Source organism: Cryptomeria japonica, chromosome 7 (assembly GCF_030272615.1).
Source record: "Cryptomeria japonica chromosome 7, Sugi_1.0, whole genome shotgun sequence".
In the NCBI taxonomy this organism is placed as follows: Eukaryota; Viridiplantae; Streptophyta; class Pinopsida; order Cupressales; family Cupressaceae; genus Cryptomeria; species Cryptomeria japonica.
In genome coordinates, this window is record NC_081411.1 from 817042805 (window position 1) to 817063628 (window position 20824).

The following is a 20824-nucleotide window of genomic DNA, read 5'->3' on the forward strand; positions in this document are numbered from 1 at the left end:
AGCACTTTTCTCAATCTAGGCCTTGCATTCCTCATTTTCACGCTCAAACTTCATCTAGGCATTTTAAAATGGCATTTTTGATTGGAGTCTTGAGTTTAATTCACTTGATTTTTAGAAGGAACGGTGCTTTATGACATTTTCGCCCTGGACCCTGGGTGAGGGACAGGAGCGCTTTTCACTTTTGCTCTTATTTCTTCGTCCTTCATTTGTCAATTCTCGTTGTGGAGTGAGCAATGATCTATTTCACTTATTCCATGCATGCTTAACTAGTTTTTGCAAGGCAAAATAAGCTCTCCCAAGATTTTCGCCCTGGTCCTCCAATGAAGGATAGGAGCACTTTTTCATTTTTAGGCTAGGATTCTCAAATTTTGAAGTCAAATCTTTGTTCACCGTGCTTTAGAAGATCCTTCCCATCTCGCACAACCTTGCCTTAGCATAATCTCGGAGGGAAATTGTTGATTTTATAAAAACCGCCCTGGTCCTTCAGTGAGGGACAGGAGCACTTTTGAGTCCTTGTGCAAATTCTTGATGACATTAATCTTCAAATTACTCTCCAGGCGTAGAATATCACATTTCACTACTTCTTGAGTCTTGGTACTAAAAATATCATTTCAAAATGCAAGGTAAATGGGCATATTTGGAGAAATCGCCCTAGTCCCTTGGAGAGGGACAGGAGCACTTTTGCCAATTGTCATCAAAATTCGCAAGTCTTGCATCTCAATTCCACCTCAAAGCATTTTAAACGTTATTTCAAACTTGCGCCTTGGGCTAGACTTGTCCAAATTTGGAGAGAAAAGCTAGATAACATGTTTTTCGCCCTGGTCCCTTGGTGAGGGACAGGAGCACTTTCGCAATTTCAAGCTTATCCGTCCTTTGCTAGCTTTCCAAATTATCTTCAATGGGCTAATCATGTCTTCTTCCATTCATTTCAATCACAAACTTGCCCTGGCCTTGCAAGAAATTTACACTTTTTGGAAAATCGCTCTGGTCCCTTGGAGAGGGACAGGAGCACTTTTTTACATCTTGGCATACTTCTTTGTTCTTTAAACCTCTCAATTGCGTCTAAGGCATGAAACATCATTCGTCCTTCTCATCCAAGTCAAGTTTTGCCATAAAATCCCAAACAATGAGGAGAAACTTGAAAAAGCGCCATGGTCCTTCAGTGAGGGACAGAAGCACTTTTTGTCATTTGGGTTGATTTCCTCCTTTGTGGACCACTTAAATATTCAATGGATAAATCATGTTTTCCTTGGTCTCTTCAAATCATAAAATTGTCTTGATCCTGCAAAAATAGTGCAAATTTGAAAATCAAGCTCCGGTCCTTCAGTGAGGGATAGGAGCGCTTTTTGCCCTCTAGGCCAAAATGCTTCATCCTTCATCTCGAAATTCTTGGCTAAGGAAGATATCATCTTGCCTCACACTATGAATAAAAGTTAATGTCCAAGAAAGGTCTAAAATTGTGCATATAAAGAAAATCGCTCTGGTCCTTCAGTGAGGGACAGGAGCACTTTTGACCTTTAACCTTCAAAATTCACCATTTTCATGCCTTCAAAATCTTCAAAAGTATCAAGTCACGTCCAATTATCACTCCGGGAGACCCTGCACAAAACAAAATAGAAAACTCAGTGACAAATATGCATTAAATAACATTTTCGCCCTGGTCCTTCAGAGAGGGACAGGAGCGCTTTTGTCCTTTCTGGCTAATCTCCATCATTTCATCGTCTTTGATCAAGTCTGGATGCTCTATCACGTTCGTTTCGTCCTCCACCATGCCTTTGATGTCTCAATTTGACCAAACAAGGTCAGGAATGACTCCAATAAGCCTTTTCGCCCTGGACCCTTGGTGAGGGACAGGAGCGCTTCGCCTTGGTCCTCCTAAGAGGGACAGAAGTGAAATTCGCTCTGGATCCTCAGTGAAGGACAGGAGCGAAATTTGACATTTTGAACTCTCTATCAGGATAATTTTTATGGAATATAACATTTAAGTATAAGAAATAACTTTCAGGATGTTTGAGAGTGGTTTCAGACCTCTAGGAGTTATATTGCAAAATCTAGTTCTTTGAGGTTTTTTAGTTTCTAGACTTAGTCAAATTTCAGGATTAGAACATTCCAGACTTAGCCAATTTTCAGGATCAGGACTTTCAGACTTAGCCAAAATTTCAGGATCAGGACACCACTCAAGCCGGACTTGCTATCCATGTGATCCCCTTGGCGACACTCAAAATGCAAAGGCCAACGGACAAAACCCTAAAAGACAAACCCTAGAAAGCAAAAAAGCAGGGGTCCCCATTTGCAATGGGGCGATGTGTGAAAACGTCACAACAGTACCATATAAAACCATGAGCCCACTAAAACATGTGCCTAATGTGTGACCCTTCAAACTCCCAAGAGTCATCCCACATTTCAAGGCATCTCATCTAGTAATCATCTTCCTAATACATTCCTAATATCTGGAACAATGGTACAAGTGTCACCAAAATTACGTATCCTAATGTTGTGTCCACATCCTTAGATGCACTACATCTCAACATAATTACAATATTAGTATCATGTAGTTCCCTATATAGAATGTGATTCCCAATAAAAATGTTTAACCCCTACAACCAAGGGGGTCCAATGTAACCACTATGTACCCTCATTTTAAATCTGAAAGCACTAATCTTGCAGAATCAATAGGTCCTTGGAGATAGAGGACAATGGGATGCTCTTGAGGGATTTTTGTGCATATTTATGTTTATTTGCTTTTTGTATGAATCTCTTAAACTAATGTCTCATTGGTACACTTAGGCTAACCCCTTTTTGTGTGTACAGTACCCTCATTTTAAATGTCCTCTTACATTGCCCAATATACAATTGCCTAGTGGCATATAATCCATGGAATATTGAGATCCTCTTCAACTATGGCACACCATTCCATAAGGGCCAAAATATAACAACACGCTACAATAATTAAATAATTAGTCTTCCCCTAAGCTTTTGTAAAGTGTGCCACATCTAGTCCAAACAATCAATGGGCAAACAGCAATCATTTCCCTTCCTTGTTGCAAAGATAGGTTCAACAAATGATTTCTAGGCATGTTGTCGGACAAAGACTTTCAGATCTTCTCTACAAAATGGAGAGTAGTTGAGAAATAATATACTGTAGTACAGATTGCCCTTTTTAGCTGAGCCGAATGGGAAGAGAAGGCCATGACCTCAAGGTAAAGCTTTAGAGAACCTCCAAATGGGAGAGGATTGGCGAAGAGCTATGGGTCTTGCAAATTGAATGATGGCACAATGGAGTGTTCTATAAAGCAGCATTCAGAGAGAGGGGGAGTGAGATGCAACCCAAGCACAATCTGTTTTCTTCCTTCCTTTGTTTATGGACAACGGTAATTAGAATGGGAGATTCTGATAAAAGAAATGGTACATGATATGAATCAATCATATAAATATGTGTGTGTGTGTACATATATATATTTCTACAAACATATACACATACAAACATACATACATACATATACATATATATACATATATCTAGACATATACATATATATGTATATATACATATCCCCCAATAGAGCCTAAGATTAAAAAGGATGATGATATAGTAGAACCTGAAAAGCAGCCTACTTTGTCTAAGCTAATTAGTAACAATTTTGAGGCTGCTTCAAAATCAAATACTTCTTCTTACTTCATCTATTATGACATTGTGTGTATCTCCACGATGTCTTTTGGAGGCTTAGGGACTTTTAATTGTGCCAAAGGATGTGGTTGCCTCTTAGGAGCCACTTTTTTCTTTGTCTAAGGCTTTTGTGGAGATGGAGTGCAATCTGTATATGCATGTACATATATATGTACGTATGTATGCACACACACACACACACACACACACACACACACATATATATATATATTAACGGTAACAGGCTAGAGCAATGCAACATTTGAGAATAAAGATATAAATCACAATGCCTATTCTAAGTAAATAAACAATTCCTAAGCAAACAATTAGAATAATACAAAAAGGATTGTTTAGATGCTACTGTCAGTTCCCAAATTTGTTACCCCTACAATAAACTTAAAGATTAATCATATGTGTAGCCATATGTCAAGTCATTCCTATCACATCAAAGTCAATTATATTAGCTTTCCTATCAAAATAGCCAAGCCCTTAGGTTTTGGTCCATCTTAGTCCATTAAGAATGCATGCAGGTTACTCGTCATGAAGACTATCAAATTTTGAAACAGGAAGGAGACTCCAGCATAGGCAAAGCAAAGAAAGAGTTAAGTTAAAAGAAAGATTATGGTAGCAAAGGCAGGAAGGATCGAGGTCAGGCCAAATCTTCTCCAACTCATCGTGCCAACATCATAGGGGGAATATTTTCCAAGCATGAAATGCCACAATGGGTAATTCAGAATTCATGACAAACAGTCCAATGCATACCAGAGATCAAACTTTCTATTTTAAGAAAAAGAAACATTTTGCTTTTTGGTTGTGTCCCAGATTTAGGAGTAAGCACAAAAGTCAAAACTTCTTATGTTTAGAAAGTTGTTGTTTTTTCTATTATGTTTGTTAGGCGAAAAGAGGTGGATAGTAGAGGCAGAAGATTACTAGGGCTATTTCAAGCTTCATCACTTGAAAATGGACTTCAGAAACATAAAGGAGATGACAAATTGAATTATTATTAAAGTCAACATTTAAAAATGAAAAAATGGAATAAATTTAAACAGAGTTCAAGGTTGTTAGTGAATTATTTGAAAATTGGCATTTATGCCAAAAACCTCCTAGTGTTACACTTTTTGGGATCAAGTGGTGAAAGTTCCACTACACACCAACTTTGTCAGTTTTTACAACTTGGTGTTGAACCAAAAGACCTACCCAAGTTTCATTTTTTGGCATCAAGGGGAGAAAGTTCCACTAGGTGCCAACTCTGTTGGTTTCCATAACTAGGCACTAGCAACAGAAAACCTCCACAACATCCTCCAAAAAACAAATGGGTTTCTAAATCAATCAAGCACCAAAATAGCATGTTTCTCTTGGCAAAATAAAGAATAGTATTAAAGTAAAAGTTGCATCCAAGTTAAGTATATGGGCCCTGAGGATAAATATCAAATAAAGTGAAATAAAGGAAATAATTGTGATAAATTTGAGCCCTCCATTCAAAGTGATGCCCTCAATATCTTACTATTTTCCTAAGGAAATGAGAATCGGTTAAAGAAAATTAAAGACAAAATCAAGAGATCAAAGCCTTCAATTCAGTAAAATGTTCATGACGAGAAGCAGAAATAGAAAGAAAGTAATTTATTATATTATTTTTGAAAGATGAAGATAGAATTGCTTTCAACGAAACTATTTTTATTATTTTTGAAGCTTCAAGTAACTACAGTTAAAAGATTATAAATGTGTCATTTACACATAAATTGTAACGAGAGTTGATGCCAAACTTAAGCTGGAGAAATTGTCATTCAAGATTTAAGTCGAAATAAATTGTCCAAAAAAAAAACTGTGTAAAGAATGTGAATTTGAAGCTTTCTTATGCTGCCAAGATTAAATCAAAAGTAACCCCACGTGTTGTACTAAAAGAAAAATCCAATTAAAAAAACCTACATTAACATTTGTGAAATCAGTACTCAAATCTGTTTAGAAACTTTCAATGTTTTGTCATAATTAGTTGCCTTTATCTTTCTTCTTCATATCATTGTTATTCCATGTGTTTTCTTTTTTTTCAAAAAGAAATTGCCGATATGATTCCAAAAGATCTCTATTTTAATCCTTGGATAGTATTCTTGTTTACATTTTAGCTTTCATAAATTCAGAAAAATAACCAGTGAGATAGGAGTTCTTCAAAGACCTGTGCTCTAACCTTTAAGATCAAAACACATAGGTCAAGTTAGCTTATTTATTTTATCCTTGTGCAAAACCCCAAAAAACATATTGCACAAAATTCATATTAGCGAGTTTATTTTGTTATCAATTTTTAAATAGATTAAAAGTCCAGAGCTACAGATAATTAACTGCTTGCCAAATACATTTCACCAGCAATGAAAATTTAGCCTTTCAATACTCATTCAACACATTAATGATTTATCATCATGTTCCAAAACATTTAATAATCCAATGGCTCAAGAATCACCTTTTGTAGTATTCCAAAAATGCCTGCATAAACTCTACAGCATTTGCCTTCCCAAATATTGTTCGGCGTTTCTCTATCTCAAGATTTGCCAAAAAGGGTCCCCTTCTAAATTCATGCCCATCCATTTGTTGAAGCTTTTCAATAAACGAGTGTACATCTGATATACGTTTATCAAACTGCAAAAGAACACTTGCATGAAAAAAAAAATCTACAAATGTATACATAAGGTAAACCCAAAAACAAATTTATTAAAATTTGAATGGCAAATAAGAGGATTACCTCTTCCTCTGTTAGGCTTGTCAAGTGGGAAGAATTTGGCGCCGTGTCAGATTGATGATGGTTTTGAGCACTTATTAACCTCTTCTTCACTGAGTCATCTCCTAGAGAGCAGTCCAGGTACTGTAGAAATACTTCCCAATCATCCGTGCTGTACGAGAATTTATAATTTATGCAAAGATACCATTAGACATTGCAAATTAAGCACAAAAGAATAAAAGAACCTATTACAGCCACACTAATGATGTATGGTATACATTTACACAGCAGGAAAGAGTTGATACGATTAACCCTTTCATGATTCATGACCAATATGTACAAGAGGTTTAGCCTGTGGATAAAATTGAAATTTTGAAAATAGGCAAAATCCTTACAAAGGCGTGAACAATAGAACACAAACGAATGGAAGGGAAATATAGTTTATATTAATGTCCACAAATACACTAAAACAATGCGTATATAACTAAAAGGATTAAAGCTACTGCAGTTATTTACCAAATAATTGAGTTGATATCAAGTATAAATAGCCATATAAAAGCCATATGAATGAGGAACTACGGAAACAGGGATTTGAATAAGATTAAGTTGGAGACCAAGATTGGAAAATGGCACAGGCCAACAGAACAAACAATACATCACCCAGAACAAGAGGAGGACCCATGCAGGATTTAGCAAGAGGCAATGCTCAAATATTAGAAGTCAAAGTGACCCACTTAAAAGTTCTCCTAAAACCTAAGGTCAACTAACCTTTCAGGGTTAAGATAAAATGAATTTATGTTTACTAGTCCCCCTGACCCAGCTTGATGGAAAAGGGGTAAGAAAGACCAAAATGCAAAAACAAAGAAGGCTCATTCAACCTCATTTCAAGGGGTACATGATGCCTTGAACGAAGGCAACATCACTAGGATGTGTTAAGGAGAGCAGCATCACATTGAAGAAAAACATAGTTTACGTTAGGAGAAGAGAGATATATCAGTAAAAAATAGCTCACCCACTAGATACAAGTTTACAACAATACATATCCATGCTCAGATGATAGTCTTCACAATTGTTAGAACCTATGATTTTACTCTACGTGTATAGAAAAATAGATTTAATAAAAAAAAAATGCAACTGTATGTGTTTCATTAGCAGCAAAAGAATGATTAGGAAAGGTCGCAACTACATGCTTCTTTTCATAAAGATGTGCAATAAGGCCTGAAATTCACTGGTGACTTCATGAAATGAAATATTTTCATTCTTCCTCATGCTTTACATATCCACCTCTTCAGGTACCAATCACATGTTGAAATAGTAGCTAGCTCAGATACCTATCTATTGTATTTTAATGTTGTCAATGACAATTAAAATACACATGTATTATCTATTATGTAAATCGAACTTAGGGCTGGGCCCAAATACATGTAACTTGTAATTATGTCTTGCTTGGGCAAGACCTATATATAATGTAACTTGTGGATAGGACAGGCCCTATAAATGTAACTTGTAATTTGGTCTGACCCTAATTGGGCGATGTAACTTGTGGTCCTATATTGAATGTAACTTGTAGATAGGGTAGGCCCAATATGTATTTTGAGCGATTATGTAATTGGGCTGGGCCCAACCTCTGTGTGGTAAAGGCAATCAAGCAATAACGTCTTAATAGGTCAAGACCTATTTGGACGATATACATAATATTATTTTTAAATTAACAAGGCAGGCCAACTTGAGACTTGACACCACAAGTCAAGTATATAAGCAAGTCATTTGCACAGCATAATGAATCAATTTATATACAAGGCGAATCATTCTCAAGGCTGTCGACACATGTAATCTGCTCTCCAACATTTGGCGATCTCTCTCTCTCTCTTGTGCGAACTTGCTCCTCATCCATTTTGTGAAGGCTGGCTGTTAGGTGATGCTATCAAGATCTTGCGAAGCTAATGAAGACTTGCCTTGAGCGAATTTGGTGCTGATGATAAGGGCTGCAATCTCCATTAGCACATAAAGAGGAATTCAGATCTGCTATCTTGCTGGTTGAACAGCAATCTGAGATAAGCACACTTGCCTTGTAATTGCCTACATTCCTACATTTGAGATAATACACATTGTACTTTGTTGCTGGGTTTTTCACCTCCAAGAGGGAGGTTTTCGCAGGGTATTGGTGTGTCCTGTTTTGTGTTTTTATTGCTGTTACTGTCCTGTTATAACCTGACTATTTAAGATTAACATCTGATTGCTTAAAACTAACATCACAACCCATTAATAGACCCCCTTCCCAAACCATGGAAAGTTGGTGCAGGAGCATCCAGGTGAATATGCAATCGGCACCACCAAAAAAAGATTTCTAGTTTATTTGATAAATTTTGATTTTGATTTGTTTTCAGTAAGCATCTCTCCTTCAGCACCTAAACCTATTAAATATGTAATTGATTTCTTCATTTTATCTTGACAAGAGTAAGAGTTTCAACTGCTTGATAGAAATGTATGCAAAGTGTGAATCATACAAAACGACTTGTGAATTACTTGATTGCAGGCTATGTACAAATGGAATTAAAATATTCCTAAGGAAATGATTGGGGAAACAAACGAAATGCTAGTTGTTTGGTAGATGAAAGGCCCAAATATATACATTGAATATTAAATTAGTAAAGTATGAACCGATTGAGAAAAGGCCTTAAAGTGCGGCTTATTTAAAACTAATTGATCTTCCATCTACACAATGTAAGAGAAAGAGGTAGGAATGCGTAGGGGTAAGGAAAGAAGTCAAAGAGACCCCTGGCAAAGAGAAATGAAGTGGTTGAAGGCTGCACAAAAAGTCATGTGAGAATATCAAGCTTTTTGAAAGGGCACCAATCAAAATTGTTTGTTGTTTATAAAAGTGCCAGAAGTTTAAAGAACAGAGAAGGGCATCGTGGCAAGCAAAAGAGAGAAATTTGGTGCACGAGGGAAGGGTAAAGTTGTGTGTAGCGCTTGTGGAATAAGAAGAGAAAAGCATAGAGAATAGTAAAGAGGGTGTGAACTGGGCAAACACAGAGATAAGAGGAAAAACAGAGGCGTGAAGGACAGTACAGACATAAGACAAAAACAGAGGAGGTATTAGTGCAGAAGAAAGACATCAAGAACAGAGCATGAGGTGTGGAGAGAAGTTCAGAAAATAGCTTGGACTCCATTAGTGAATAGAAGGAACAAAAGAGCTCTGGCTACAGGTTTTAAAACATAAACTGTAAAAACGAGAAAAGACTTGATAGCTTATATAGAAGGGTTTTATTGTTTTTAAGTTGCAATTTATACCAAGCCACTCTAATAAAGTGAAGATTTTTTCTTAATTCTATTGTGTGATTCATCACAATGGCAATATTGAAGTTTAAGTGTTGAATTGCTGCGACTATACTATGTTTGAGAAGACTCTACTAGTGTCTTGCATCAAAAGTACTCCTCTCAGACAGGTTTTCACTTGCATATTGTATTCCTTTTGCACATTATTTGTAGCATTCCCTAAATCAGATCAAAGCATTCCCTGCAGGAGGATTTGATAAGATCTTACAAATATCTTCAGTGTAGTTGCTGCAACTATACTCTGTATGAGAAGACGCAAATAGTGTCTTGCATCAAAAGTACTCCTCTCAGAAAGGTTTTCACTTGCATGTTGTATTCCTTTTGCGCATAATTTGTAGCATTCCCTAAATCAGATCAAAGCATTCCTTGCAGGAGGAGTTGATAAGATCTTACAAATATCTGCAGCGTAGTTGGGCATCCTCAACTAATGCCCAACTGCCTGAAACCCCACACACACATCAGCTGGCCACATTTAGTCTTTGCTCCTTTGGCATAGGCAAATTCTATCGAAAGTATAGAACTCTAATCATGAAGACTTGCTTTCCCCCTATCAATTAGGATGTAAGAAATTGAACAACATAACTCCACTAGACCATCAAAGCTCAAGAAAGGGAAAGCCAAAATTGAACACAGAACACTAAATTTAAAGGAAAACGATCTAGTCCTACCAGAACTCTCTCTCAAGCAATATACCTAATTTCCGAACAAGAAGCTAACTGGAGGTGGGAGTGCTCCTCCACCCTCTTGGTAGGTCCTCCAACCTCCTCTTTGACCCCCTAAATTTTATCCACCACATGCAACATTAAAACCATTAAGGAATGCAAAGATAAGGTGTCAAGTTTAACTAGAAATGCAACCATTCCAACGAGGCTCTTATATTTCCAACCAATAATGCACTCAAAAAAAACACTTAACCTTATTTCTCTTAAAAGAGACAAAAACATGCAACTTGTGAGGTTTGAACATCCAATCTTTTAAATCCACCATAATGAATTTACCAACTCATCTGCCATTTAGCATTTATTTTAAGTCAATTATATATTTTTCAATGTAATATTGCAAGATGTCACAATAATTTTATACAAAACTTTATACCATTCCCCAAAACTTTATACCATTCCCCAAAACTTGGTAGGAGTATAATTTTCGTTGGGTTAACCCATTAAAGTTTTAAACATTAAAGGATGCATACGATTATTTTTCCTCCAATCTCCTTTAATGCATTCAAATAGGTCAAAAATTTCAATGAAGAAAAATGTGATACGGGAACAGACAAAAACCCCTGAACTAATGTGATACCAATATCCGATACTCTAAAACATTTCAAAGGCATTTAAGTAAAAAATGATCACTGCAGATTGGAGGAATATTTACAGCAGACATAAGAGCATAACTTCTATATTTCTGAGATACATGCTAAGAATTAAATCAGAAATATATAATAAAACTACAATTTCTAGGTTCATTAATTCAGATGTAAGGACTGCAGAGTGGTCAGAATCATTTAAGGCGGTCAGTTCTGCATCAGTCATTGTAGAGTTGTATGCTCGGAGTACCTAGTAAATGATATTCTATTAGTAGGTTCAAACTGAATGTGTGTCTATAACTGCAAAAGGGGAAAAAATAATAAATATGTGTATCCATTTGTTGGATAAAGTAATTCTGGGTTTGTTTTTGAATACCATTCGCTCGGGTATATCTGTTGTTAGAATCTTTTTTGCATTTATGATCCATACTCAATGGGCATCCAACTAAGTTCTGTAGGGACTGTTATCTGTAAAATTACCTTTAAATGGATTCACTGCTAGAGTTTTCTTCCCAAATTTGGCTTCTCCCGGTTAAACCAATGTGTCATAGTGTTTGTTGTGAATGTTATTTCTTGTGTTGTCTTATTTAAAAGTAAGTAGGGCATTCTATTTGCTTCCATTTGGCTAATGGCTGTAACATGCAGAATGAACATATGAGAAGATTGCAGGTTTGTGCAAAGGATGTTAGGGTCATTTCCATTAAATGGTTAAGAAAATTCCATCCTTATTACTAGTATTTGTGTTGCATATTGGTCCTTTGGCTTGGATAAAGTTGTGCTAGGATATCCATTTTTTTATGACTGTGCATGATGAATATCCATCCCAGTTTACAGATCATTTGATTATATAACATTGCATATACATTCAAATTTTTGAAAAATTGATTGTCAAAACATTTACATAATTGATCAATAGAAACATTTTCTGCTATTTTTTCGAATTTATTTTTCAAATAGTAATTTTCATATATTATATTAATAACCTGTCCACATCTATCACCAAATTTTGGAAAAACTTGTCAGTATGTCCCAATATTCCCCCATCCTGAAAATCCAAAGAAACTCTGATTTAGTGGCGTCTTTAACTTGACCCAACCTTTAAGAATAACAAGGCATGGAATGTATCAATGTAGTCTTGCACTTTGTTCTCATCCTTAGCACACTTATGACAATTATTTGCATTTGATCATTTGTTACTTGACCATTTGTTACTAAATCATTTTTGTGATGTCCCCTGCAGAAACCTTACTCAATTTACTCTGAATTGCCCTAATTAGGGCTTGGAGGATGCTAGGAAATGTGTTTATTGAACTAGAACCTTAATGTTGAACCACCAAAATAATAAAACACTCAGATCATTGAATGGATGATATGTATGTATCGGACTGAAGCTACGGAAATGCCTTCTATCTTTTCTTCCAGATACTTCCATCTATATCTCCCTTCTGCATTGTTGGAAATTGTTCTTTAACACCTTCCCATCGGTGGTGGCTCCTCCCAATGGAACCCATTTGTAAAGGATGTGCCTCTTGGTCATTATATTTCCTTTAACGACTGATCTGTCCCTTCAAGATGTTGTTAATCGTGCTAACTAATGCTCTGTTGTCTTCAGAATGGAATCGCACATCATTAAGAAATAAAATCGCATGTCATTACAGAATGATCAACTAACTAATATCACATATCATTCTATACTTCTGCCCTTGAAGTAGTCGATATTAATCATGCTCACTGATTGATAAACTGTTGTTCACGGTGCTGGGTAGAATCAGATAATGGAGTTTGCTGTAGGGGGCATAACAGTCCCACCCTTCCCGAGATCGCGTGTCCTCAAACAATGAAGGATCCCCATGCCATTCCTTGGAGATTTGTAATCCTTATTTAATTTGGTTGATCCCATATTTGCACCATATCTTGGATATCTTTCTACATCAAGGAGAGGGTGATATATATAAAGATGAGGATTAGAAGCATGACACACATTGATGACCTTCAATGCAATTCTTGTATCCATTTACTCTAGTTATTAATCAGACCTGAACCCAACACGGAGTATACACATCAATATATGCAGACACAAAGCATACATATAAAAACATGAAGCATACACATGAATATGCAGACACAAAGTATACAAACAAATACACATGTTGTTAGATCCCTTCCTTTTTTCTGAGCTAGAAAGTGGGCCTAACCCCAATCCTTCTACTCATAATCCATTTTGAGCTAGAAAGCGGACCTGACCCCAATCCTTCTGCTCCTATTCCATTTCGAGCCAAAAAGTGAGCCTAACCCCAATCCTTCTGCTCCCATTCCAATTTGAGCCAAAAGGTGGGGCCTAACCCCAATCTTTCTACTTCTATTCCAATTTGAGCCAGAAAGTGAGCACAACCCCAATCTTTGTGTTCCTATTCCAATTTGAGCCAATAAGTGGGTCTAACCCCAATCTTTCTGCTCCTATTCCAATTTGAGTCAAAAGTAGGCCTAACCTCAATCTTTCAGCTCTTATATGCTCACTGATGTGTTGTAAAGGAGGCCTATGCTCAATCTTTCAACTCTACTCCTAAGAAATTCAAGAGACGGTGTTGATTAAGACAAAGTAAACCTTACTTTGGTTCGCCAAATCAAACAACTAGACAAAGCAGGGTGCAATCTTCAAGGGTTTGTGTTTGTAATTTTCACATCTGAAGTAAATACCATCAATCTGAACAATATATACTTAGATAGAAGTTAAGCGCCCACATAAACAAGCTCAGGCTAACTTTGCACAATGAATGAAAACCATCCACTCATCAAAAGTATGAGCAAATAGCTTTATCTCGAATATACACTAATCAAATCTTGCATTTCATTTAACAACTTTAAGCAAATTCTAATCTATTATATTGAAGAAAATGTAAACCATGCCAATCACTTGGACAATAGAAATTACAAAGCCTAGAAGCAAATAAGCAATTTTATTATTAAAGTGACCTCTTGCAACAATTTATCAAAAACGTCACTCTCTCCAAATGAGAAGAGGAAACCTTATATAGGCACCCAAAAGTTTTGAACAGCCAAGGTCAAACAGTGATCAAGGGCCTAGATCGAAGAATCAAAACCCTAATTAGGGTTTTCCAAAACTCAACTAGTTAAAACAAAAGAGAACAAGAGATGTGTCACAAGTTGCTATTTTCAAGGAAGTATTCGTCCACTTTCCTTTTCGGAAGCTGTAAATTCAATAAATTTGGACGCGAGTGACTGGACCTCCTCCATGGTGACATGTGGCAAACTATTAATCTAGTAATCAATTATATCCATGTCATCGGTACATGTGGCAAAGGTGCCCTCCCAGTCAGCAGCTTGTGTTAAGAAGTTTTCTTCAATGAACAAAAACCTTGAGACTCTAGTAAGATCATCTTTGATGAATTGACCCTATAGAATTGAAGAAATTCCCTTGAATTTTGGCCTTCAGGTTCTTTGCCCGTAGATCCTTTTCACGCACCTCATCTTGCCTTAGTAACTCAACTGCCACGAGGAAGACCTTGTCCTGAATTCCCCGGATGATTTTCCCTACCTCCACACACTTCGCCTCCATTTTCTTCAAAGATCAACTATGGTAGTTAAGGCAAAATACCAAGTTTTAAAATCATATATGTCACCAACCTAGATCACCCCTCCATCGACTAAATCTTGCTTAGGAAACACTCTCATGGCCTTCAAGCACGGAATTATCTTGTTCTATATGTCCTCAAGATCTTGCTTAGGAAACGCTCTCATGGCCTTAACTTCTTTGAAAGTTGTTCCCATATCCTCATAGTCCATGGATTCCTATGGAAGAGGCAAGGGTGGAGCAATTGCTACCTCCTCCCGATCAATGGTGTTTCTCAAATGCTAGACATACCTCCTCCACTGCTCATTTTCAGCTTTCAGCTTCTTTCTTTTCTCAACTTCCTTTTTCAACCTCTCCTTGAGAGTATTACAGGAATCATCAAATACTTGGACCTCCTGAACTTTGGTAGTCTTACCCAAGCTTATGGTGGTCACTTCATATTCTTCAAGAGCAATATTCCCCTAAGCTTTATCAACTTTTGGTACTGCCACCTAGACGGATCTGAACCCTGCACTCTTCCTTTGAATCAAAGTAAACTTCTTGGCTGGCTTGGATGGCTTTTGTGTATTTCATCCAGCCAAGAGTGTTGTATTATCCTCCTAATGAACAACCTGAGGTGCTTTGACCTTCATTCTTTCTTTCAACCAATCGGGGATGGTTGATGGCTCCATGCCATTGTCATCAAAATCATCATCTATTCCTTTTAAAGCAGAGATTATGCCATCTAGGAATCCTCCCTCAGGTTCAGGGTTCTCTGTTTCTACAACTTTGGGGTGAACTGGTTCTTGATTCGGTTCCTTAATGATAGGAGAAGGAATCTCCATCTCATTGCCCCCCATCTCACTATCTAGTTCTTGTTCATCAACTGAAAGTCTAACTAGAGTTGTAGATGAAGCGTGGATAGTTGAGTGGCCTTCATTAGACTTTTGCCACCTACTAACATCCTCTTCGCTGGCAACTTTCTTTCCTTTCACTTTTACTGAATTCTCAATTGGCTCTTTCCTCTTCATTGAACCTACACTCTTTGGGCCTTTGGGATTGCTAGACGTCCTACCATGATTTGAAGACAAGGACGCATCAGTACCCATGAGATCATAAGTGAAGGAGACATTCTTTGCTCTTAGCTCTTTTGTTTTCTAAGCCGCCCACCATTTTGAATATTCAATCACGAGTCTCATCGGATCACCTAAGTTGGCTCTGTCAAAATCAAACCAATCTACTAAGGCAAGAGGTTTATTCTTCAGGTTAGCATAATGTGGTTGTTCATACTCATCATCTTCTTCAACTTGATCTGCAACTCGGAAAACTTCAGATGGTCTGATCAAACTGAGTGGAATTCAGGACCATAATCTCTTCCTTACTTCGAAGTTGTCTGTGGCATTAGCCCAATAGTCTTCAAGGTCCGGCCTGTCCTCAAACTTTACTCCATTCACCATTCTGATTCAGTGGAAGGGATCGAAATAGCTCCTTGACAAATACTGTAGGAATGGATACCACTGAATTTCCTTGTCCGCATGTGTAGCAGCCTGAGCAGATGGACAAGACTCCAACCCATTTCCAATATTGAGGGGAAAAGATGCTCCAGTCTTCTACTTACCCCTTTGTACAATCATGAAAGTTTCAAGCTGGCTTACCACTTCAAGCAAAATCATCCTATTTCTAGGATACATCGAGAGTCTATATGGAGCACCGGTGAATCCTTGGATTCACAAATATGTAAATCTGGGATATTGGATAAACCAATATCTGAATCTGCTAATCAAATCCTTTGACTCCTGAGAGAATCTCTGATGTAAGCCTCCCTGAAGGGTCCTTGTGATGTGCATGAGAAAGGCGTCATTGAGACTTTTGAAGTGATACTTCTCTAGGTGCAATTGTGGGTAGCAGTTGTATACACTAAACTGATACTCCTTGTTCCCCACCATCCCTCTGCAAACTAGGCCTCTATATTTGTAAGTTCTAGCCAATGAATATATCTGGTAGGAACTCATGTAGAAGGTCCTATTCTTCTCCAAGTTTCCAAGTTGATCATCAAGGTTATCACTGATGATCTTAGCCAAGTTAATCATCTTTACACCTGCTGTAATCTCGTGGATGAAATAATACATCCATGGTTCAAATGGAGCACCTTGCGGGTTGCCCACGACTCTATTCAGCAGAACAATAAGATCAACATAATCTTCCTTGAAGTAGGGTCTGAGGAGAGTCTTGGGCATCTTTGACACACTTTTCCGTGGCTTTTCCAACCACGAATGGTTGATATTAGCTTCATATTCTTCAAAGTTCTCATATAATTTAGTTGCCTCCTCTCTTGTTTTGTAGACTGTGTTGTGGTATTCACGAATACCGAAGGCTTCTCTTATTGCTACTTCTCCCACATTGGCCAACAATCTCCCATCCGGAGCTACAATCTCTCTCTCCAAGGGGTTGTAGTGTTTGAAACACTCAGTAGTCAGCTCATTACATTGGACTGTCGGAAGGAATCCAGCAGCCTGTACTATCCCATTTCTCATCATTTTTCGAGCAATCGGAGTGGGTAATTGCCCGTTTATGCCATGCATTCTTTTCTTCAACTCTCAAAGGTTGATATGTCCAAGGTTAGTGTCTCCAACCTTCTTCCACTTTGAATTCATCTTGGATTTTGGAGGAGAATCCTTATCCACATGGAATTTCATTTGGACTTTCCTTGACGATCCAGCTTCTGAGGTCATCCAAAACTTGCAAAAATCAAAAAGATTAAGTTAAAATCTTCATTTTGCGTGCGTATTTAGAGGTTTTGATGGCCAAGTGAACTCTGAATTTTTCAATTCACTCAACACTTAGAATCTTGGACAGGTTTTCAACACTTAGTTTTCTAGTAATTTTTTGAGAAAACCTCGAAATGTGGATTAAATTGAAAACTTTGAGACTGATTGTGATCAAAATCAGGCCGAATATCCAAGTCCCAAATTACGCTAAGTATACATTAAAATCAGAATCAAAGGGGCAGAAAATGAGAGAGAAGGGAAGGAAATTGTAACAAATTATTTCTTCCTCTCATAAAACTTCGAAAAATCAGGTCTAGGACCCTGAGAATATGTCTTGAAAACTCATTTCACCTTCAGAATAGAGACAAGAAAGAAGCAAGAAGATGCTGTTTGTCTCAGAAAATCTGTGGTTGTACTTGAAATGTTCTTATAATGCTCTTCAAAAACTTCGAAATCCTCTAGAAATCTGTGCAAAAACTCTCCAAACTTGTTAAAAACTCTTAAAACCTCCCAAGAAAACCTCTCAAAACTTCTCTCAAGTTCAAACTTGATTATGAATGAAATGAATTCATGAATGGCTATTTGTCTAAAACCTCAAGGTGTTCGAATTTTCCAATTAGAAACACAGCAAATCATTCCTATCTCGAACTAGTTTCATTTCTAAATTTGCTTCTGTCTTTAAATGCAAAAAGACTCCTATTTTCTATTTTCAGTTGAGTTTAGACTCCTTGGGAAAGCTTTGATTTTGAATTTCAGTTCAATACAAAAGTTTCTAATTTGAATTTGAGTTTATGAATCGAACTCTATCTCTGTTTCTCTTCCAATTTTAAAACTTTCTAAAAACCTTTTTCTTTCCCTTCGTTCGATCTTCCCTTTTTGGCAACTTAGAAGGACTTCATGAGAATCTATTCACTTCAAATTTTTAGCATGTTTCCTTGGGCGGACTTGGCCTTCCAGCTTGGGCGGACTTTATCATACATCTTCCTAATGAGGGCAGACTCTATGCATATCATTCCCTTAGCAAAGTTATTGAAGTGTTTATTGGACGGACTTCATGGAATTCATTCCATATGTGGGCAGACTTTGTAGCTTGCACTCCACACAAGGGCGGACTTGATCAAAGTTGTTCACCCCCTTACTTGCTATCTCCTTAACCTCTAGGCGGACTTGACCAAACCTTTGCACCATGTCAAGCGAACTTCACGAAATGTATTCCATCTTATCCAAGCAATGAGGGCGGACTTCATGATATTATTTTCCCAATGAAGGCGGACTTCCACAAGACCATGATCATGCTCAATCTTCTCCAAGGCGGACTTGAACAACTTCATTCCCTTAGCTCATGCATCCCTAGGCGGACTTTGTGAAAGACTTTCCTCATAAGGGCGGACTTGGGCAGATTCATTCCATGTGAACTCCAAAAGCCCCTCTCATGCTAGGCGGACTTCATCACCACCTTTCCTCTTTGCAAGCTAGTCCTAGGCGGACTTGATAGGAGTCTTTCCAAACCAAGGTGGACTTTGTCAAACCCTTTCTCCATTAAAACCAGAAATGAAATCTTTCATACTTTATCCAGTTTTGCTCCAATGACCTTGAAATTTTGAAATCACTCATCATTATGCCCTTGAATCCTTTTGAATCCCGCAAATTGAAATTGAAATTCAAACAAAAATTGAAATTTGGATGAAATTCTCTATCATTTTCACCATAATTCTGAGCATAAGTGCAAACCCTAGATCCCCTTTCCAAAAATAAAAAAGCAAGATTCCCTAAAAAATAGGAAAAACTTTCTAAAAATAGCTGCTCCGATGATCATGCTTAAAGTGTCAAAAACGAAACTTCCTAAAAAATAGGAAAAAGCAAAAAAAAACTTTCCAAAAATAGAAAGTTGTCCGAATTGACCCAAATCAATTGTGATCTTCGTTCTTCGGACTTTCTAGGCACACTGAGGGTGTCAAGATTCTGCTTTGACCATGGCTTGTTCAAACTGACTTATGACTCTTCAAAACTTAGATCTTTCAAAACTGACAAAATTGGGGCCGTGAAGCTGCAAGGTTCTAACAAAACCCTAAAAGGCAAAACAAGGAGGGTCCCCATTCTCAATGGGGCGATGTGTGAAAAAGGTCACAACAGATCGCTAATAATATCAAACTCTAAAAAGGTAAAAGGTAAAAATCCTCTCTTAGCAGAGACACAACAATGGTAGTCTCTCTGGGATATTACGACGTATAATGCGTTGGACAACAGAGTAAAAAGATAACAAAGTAAATTATGGTTGACCAAGGAGCTAAATGGAAGGCAATAAGATAAAGAACAACTAAGCCAAGAGCTTAATGTAGGGCAACATGTTATTAAGTAAATACCATGTAACAATACAGTAAAAAACATGAAATAAAAAATCAGACCTCCATAAACAAGAGAGTTAGCGTTTGAGATAGTTACTTAGAACCAAGTTCTTGATGCATTAATCTCACATTTGGCATAAGCACATGTGGAGAGGTGGTTGTAGGTGAGTTAAGGCACGTAGAAGAACCCTAATAGGCCGCAACCAGGAACAATAGAGACTTGGCATACATCAAGAAGGCAAATCCCCTATCCTTGAATCATCAAAGGTTTTCCTTTTGAGACTAGTTGCTAGCACATTGCTTGAATCTCCTCCCAAAAACAGCACACACCAATGGTGCAGAGTCCAGACAATGGTGTCATAGATCACTGCCCCAGCCAATGTTGTCTATGCAGGGAAGGCAACAGCAGAATTTTTATTATTTTAGATATTCATATGGAGGAATGTGTTTGCATCATCCTTCCTCTCCCAAAGGTTTGTCATTAATCTATTTTGGTTTTCCCCTTGGCAAATGACATGCAACAGTTACTAGCAAGGGCATGTTTAGAAGATCACAAACATGTAGACCACTGAGCCTCTGATTGCTTATAAATATGTGTGTTTGTTCTGTCAATAAGTTAATTCTTGGAGTTCCTTCATCCCATTGACATTATTCTTTGTTTTTTTTGTTTGAGATGCCGAAGACGAGGCTTGTATCAATATTTGACTAGTGTTTTGTCATCTAAATGCATTTACTGAAGGCGAACAGCTACTCAAATTCCCATTAAATTAATTATTGGGTAATTTGTAATTCACAATACAAAGGACCTAGGATTACAAATAACCACACTGTATCTAAATAAAATCAAACAAATTCTGATCTTTAAACAACCCAAAGTTGGCTAAGCTGAGAAAATGGTTGATAAAAAAAAAAGGTGAATGGAATAAAAACTGCATTTCTCCTTGTAGATGGACCAATTTAATCATTAAACAAACACCTTCCACTATAAAATTAGGCTTCACCAATTAATAATTTGTCCTCCAGCAAAAATTCCTCTATACCATCACTTAAATGGAAAGTTTAACGTTGAAGCTACATGTGTGCTACCTACACCATCAATCTTAAAATCCAACTGCCTTAAC

The 20824-nt window shown here is 37.3% G+C and overlaps 1 protein-coding gene across 1 annotated transcript in view; it reads right to left on the minus strand.

The window, feature by feature from the left end:
* LOC131041804 (N-terminal acetyltransferase B complex auxiliary subunit NAA25) overlaps positions 1-20824 on the minus strand; it is a 77372-nt gene that overhangs the window by 39351 nt on the left and 17197 nt on the right. The window contains exons 8-9 of the mRNA XM_057975018.2: positions 6399-6546; positions 6120-6295 (exon numbers count right to left, since the gene is read on the minus strand). Of these exons, the coding sequence (XP_057831001.1) occupies positions 6120-6295; positions 6399-6546 (324 nt within the window). The remainder of the gene's footprint in view (positions 1-6119; positions 6296-6398; positions 6547-20824) is intronic.